Raw genomic sequence first — 5,000 nt, forward strand, 5'->3', positions numbered from 1 at the left:
ATAAATCATTGTTTATCAGCAGGCTCCGTCCCATCTGGAAATAAAATATTTAGCACATACATGTACACACCTTGTACTCACATGGAGGGTGAAAGTGACTTCCTGAGCGCGCTGTGAAGGGAAAGCTGCAGCAGGTCTCAGCAGGTTTTCAGCAGTCTCACACAGACGGACGTCGTTATCACATTTCTTCCTCTTGAACATGAAGTGACGGGAGATCGTTCTGCGCATGAAGCTCACGTCTCAGCCGGGCTCTCGCTCTCTGGTATTCCTGGCAGCAGAGGTGTTTCTGTGCTAATGAGAGGAATCTGGAAGTCTTTGGAGCATCTGAGCTTCTGAGTTTGTTGTTAAAAGACAACGATGAAGACAAAAATTTTATTTTAGTGCAAAATTAAAGTTAACTGCAGCTTTCTCTGTTCTATGTTAACGGATGTCATGAGCTGTGTTGCTGAGGTTCACAGATCCACATCCGTTATACACATTTCATTTCTCTTCATATCACGTTCTCTCGTTCGACTTTGTCATCAACATTGAAAGCAGCAGTGTAATTTGTGCTAATGAGCCATAACTATTCTATAAGCACCTTTCAATTGTAAATAACAGAAGCAAATCTAAATTTCAAGTATAATTCTGTTTAATATTAAATGAGCGCTGGATTCAGGGAAGTCTGGTTTTCTTTCCCTGATGGGAAGTCTGAATATACTGAAGCCTTTTCTGATTATCATCATCTGTTGTAGTAATCCAAGATAACATCAAATAGCATAAAAGAACTGCAGACACGATGTGAAGAGTTGTAGGTAGTTTTAATATGTAAAGGTTTGCAGGGCCCGAACGATCGCAGCTCAGGGAGGCAACACACTGCAACAATCTCAGAATAATATTCCTCAATGTAAAACTACAAAGAATTAATGGATTTCATCGTCTACGGTTCATAATATCATTAAAAGATTCAGAGAATCTGGAGAAATCTCTGAACACAAGGGACAAGGCTGGAAACCAATATTGGATGGTGGTGATCTTCGGGCCCTCAGGCAGCACTGCATTAAAAACACACTATTCTGGAGTGGAAATCACTGCATGGGCTCAGGAACACTTGTGAAAACCATCGTCTGTGAACACAGTTCATCGCTGCGTCCACAAATGATGTTAAAACTCTTCAAAGAAGAAACCAGATAGAAACATGATCCAGAAACACTGTGCTTGAAAGTTTGTGAACTCTTTAGAATTTTCAGTATTTTTGCATAAATATGATGTGAAACATCATCAGATTTTCCCAAAGGGCAATAGAGACAATTTAATTAAACAATTGAGACGTAAATAATGTTCTTGTTGATTTCTTTATTGAGTAAAAAAAATAATCCAATATTACATATCTGTGATCTGTGTATGTTTGCTGTGGTGTGACCTGCTCCTGGTGAGGAGAACACTGCTCTCTAATTTCCTCCATTTGAACACAGTCCACTTGACTGTCTGCCGAACTCTTTACAGATGGTCTTGGAACCTCTTCCAGCCTGGTGAGTGGCAACAACCATTTTGTTTTCTGAGCTCCTCAGAAATCGCCTGTGTTCTTCTAGCATGTTGTGAAGCTCAGACTCAGATCTCTGTTCTTTAAATAAAACACACCTAATATCACCTTCAAATTAGCTGATTATAGATGTTCACATGCTTTTACTTCTCACAGAAATGTAATATGGGATAATTTTCATTTTCAAGAATAATAATCTTGTCTCATCTGTTTAATTTAGTTGTCTTTATCTATGTTTCGGACTTCTGTGGTATTTATGTAGAAATATGAAAAACATGTAAAGAGTTCTCAAACTTGCAAGCACCACTGTACTTCATATCATAACGATTATTGAAATAATGAACTGTCTTTTTTCAGTCTAACAACAACATGGTGTCCACACTTGTCTCTTTGTTGTTGTTTGCTCTGATTGGTTGGCGGGTGGCTCAGATTATCCAAAAGGCCCATCTGGCAGCCAATTAGTCATTCAGTGGAGGCCCCCCCCCCCCCCCCCACACACACACACACACACACACTCCCTCTACCAACTCCCTGGGGTGTCTCTACATGCCACCCACATGCAAGCTGGGCACATGGCAGCCTCCTCAGAGAAACCTTTGGCCCTCGTATGAAACAATGTGAAGGTTCAGGACCTGAATCAGAGCGTCGGCTGGATGAGACATGTTGGAGGAACATCGCTGCAGTAACATGTTCCAGGTTCTCTCTCCGTTCTCCCGTCACATGGAGGTCGAGGAAGATGCTCGTCCACCGGTTGGTTCTGTCAGAGGTTAAAAGGGAGATTCTTCTTCCAGCTGTCACTCATGTTGTTGAATTGTTGAGTTTCTGTCTACAATGTGTTAAAATCCTGTTTTAATGACCTTATCATGATCAGTGCCCTGAGATAATAAATAGATATAATTTAATTAATTTTATTTATATATGTTGTCCTATTGTTTTCAGCTTCCTCAAACAGATTTCCTCCACAGAGTGGGATGCACAGCAACAGTTTTTTCAGGAGTAACAAGGTCATATAAAGTTTAGATAATTGCACAAATCCGGACACAGTACACCTCCATCAAATCTACCCTTTCAAATTAAAATAGATAATCTGCAATTAATTAAACTCACCTCACTGGGATTTCATGACAAACATTCATGTTATTTATTGAAAATTAATTGATAAGTGCATGTTATACTACAAGTGTTACATATTATAATCATAATCATGCCTCTTTCTTCTTTCCTACCAAAAGCAACAGCCCCGATCATGACTGCAGTACATCCAGTGGGCTGAGGGGTGCTACAGTAACAGCAGGCAGCTGTTGTGTGCTCTAATGACCACCAGGTGGCATCACTGATTTAGGTGACATAAATAAAAAAAATTAAAAAGACTTTTCGATCCATATTTCCCTGTGCAGTAGTATATATATATATATATATATATATATATACTTTGCAGACTGACTGAGAAGAGGAGGAACAGAACGACAGAACTAAAAACATGGAATCTGGTCATTTATCTTCATAACCACCAGGCAGGTATCACAGGACCCGTTGAATATAGCTGTAGATCCCACCTTCCCACGTCGGGCACCAAGAGTTTTGATTCATAGTTTATTTTATTTTCTCTGTTTGTCTTTATTGATTTTGGTTAACAGATCTACTGAGAACAGTTCAGAAAACCACAGGCGACAGAGTCCAGGGAATAATCCAACAGGCCAAGTCCAAAAACGTCCCAGAAGTCCAAACCGGTCATCGATCCACTCAGGAAGAAGTCCAGGCAAGAGGTGGGCAGACACATCCAAAGACAGGAAGTCAGGTCGGACAGGAACAAACCCTCAGACAGGAAGTCAGGTCGGACAGGAACAAACCCTCAGACAGGAAGTCAGGTCGGACAGGAACAAACCCTCAGACAGGAAGTCAGGTCGGACAGGAACAAACCCTCAGACAGGAAGTCAGGTCGGACAGGAACAAACCCTCAGACAGGAAGTCAGGTCGGACAGGAACAAACCCTCAGACAGGAAGTCAGGTCGGACAAGAACAAACCCTCAGACAGGAAGTCAGGTCGGACAAGAACAAACCCTCAGACAGGAAGTCAGGTCGGACAAGAACAAACCCTCAGACAGGAAGTCAGGTCGGACAAGAACAAACCCTCAGACAGGAAGTCAGGTCGGACAGGAACAAACCCTCAGACAGGAAGTCAGGTCGGACAGGAACAAACCCTCAGACAGGAAGTCAGGTCGGACAGGAACAAACCCTCAGACAGGAAGTCAGGTCGGACAGGAACAAACCCTCAGACAGGAAGTTGGACCGGAGAGCTGGGAACTGAAGTAACTGGCAAAGCAGTGAGGGAGGAACAGGTGACTATACACAGGAGAACGAGAGCCAATAGGACGCAGCTGGAAACAATAAGGGCGGGAAAACACCGGGGACAGGAAGTGAAGTGACCTGAAATGACACGAGATAAGTACCAAAATAAAACAGGAAATAGAAACAGAACATGGTGCGTCGATCCATCTTCATGTTTGAAAGCACTGAAGCTCATCTTTACTGGGAATCACCAGCAAACTGAACAAAACATTTCACAGCAGCAGATGAAAACCCCTTTTTCCTGCAGCGTTGTGTTTTATTTTGTTTCGTAAAATTGTGATCTGCATTGTAACAAGATGGCGGCTGTCCTGAAGCGGTCCGGACTGTCTTCATCTCGTCTTCATGCCGCCTCTCGTGTTCGTTACCGTCACGTTACGTTACTTTAAGATGTGTTTTCCTCCATTCAAACTGTTCTCGGTTCTCGTGTATGGCTGCGCGTCCTTCATTGTATTTAGTGACCAGAGAAACGAGCCTGTCTGATCCCAGAAACATCAAACCGACGGTGTCTCTACGTCCAACCGCGGTTCAGTCAGATCTCCACTTACAAACCAGGGAATATTGATTATAGCAGCAAATGATGAAAAGCTAATTAATGTTTTTGTTGTTGTTGAACACAACATCTGGTTGTGAAGTGAATTGTTCAAAGACCACGCCCATTTCACTCATACAGATCTACTGTATGACCTCATGTCTTCATGTTTATAACATTACTTTCTTATCATTTTACACCTGTGGTGTTTGTAAGAAGTATTCAAGCTGGACAACAGTGTTCGGTGTGTTTTTATTATTATTTTATTAAATATTAATGCTCATTTTTAAGTTCACTTCTACAAATGTATAGAGAGGAGGATGAAAACGAAGCTGAGACTTCAACGCTTGTTGATTCTGTTCCTGTGATTTGATTTGAAATGTTTTAGTGGCTCCTGGTGGTGGAGACCAGAAGGACAGCAGCTACACTCAGTCACACACTCACACACTCACACACACACACACACACACACACACACACACATACACACACACACACACACACACACACACACACACACTCACACACACACACACACATACACACACACACACACACACACACACACACACACACACACACACACACACACACACACAC

The 5,000-nt window shown here is 42.1% G+C and overlaps 1 protein-coding gene across 2 annotated transcripts in view; it reads right to left on the reverse strand.

Moving 5' to 3' along the window:
• The window catches only part of neurod6a (neuronal differentiation 6a), a 6,672-nt gene extending 6,406 nt beyond the window's left edge, over nucleotides 1–266 (reverse strand). The window contains exon 1 of one of the 2 annotated variants that reach the window (XM_069151208.1): nucleotides 82–266. In XM_069151208.1, coding sequence (XP_069007309.1) covers nucleotides 82–228 — 147 coding nt within the window. In that variant the 5' untranslated portion in view covers nucleotides 229–266. Of the gene's footprint in view, nucleotides 1–70 lie in introns of both variants that reach the window. The other variant, XM_069151210.1, reaches the window with a different exon arrangement.
• Nucleotides 267–5,000: the final 4,734 nt, after the last annotated feature.

Source organism: Embiotoca jacksoni, unplaced genomic scaffold, assembly GCF_022577435.1.
Source record: "Embiotoca jacksoni isolate LCO1_2020_lvr unplaced genomic scaffold, fEmbJac1.0.p SCAF_17, whole genome shotgun sequence".
Lineage (NCBI taxonomy): Eukaryota > Metazoa > Chordata > Actinopteri > Embiotocidae > Embiotoca > Embiotoca jacksoni.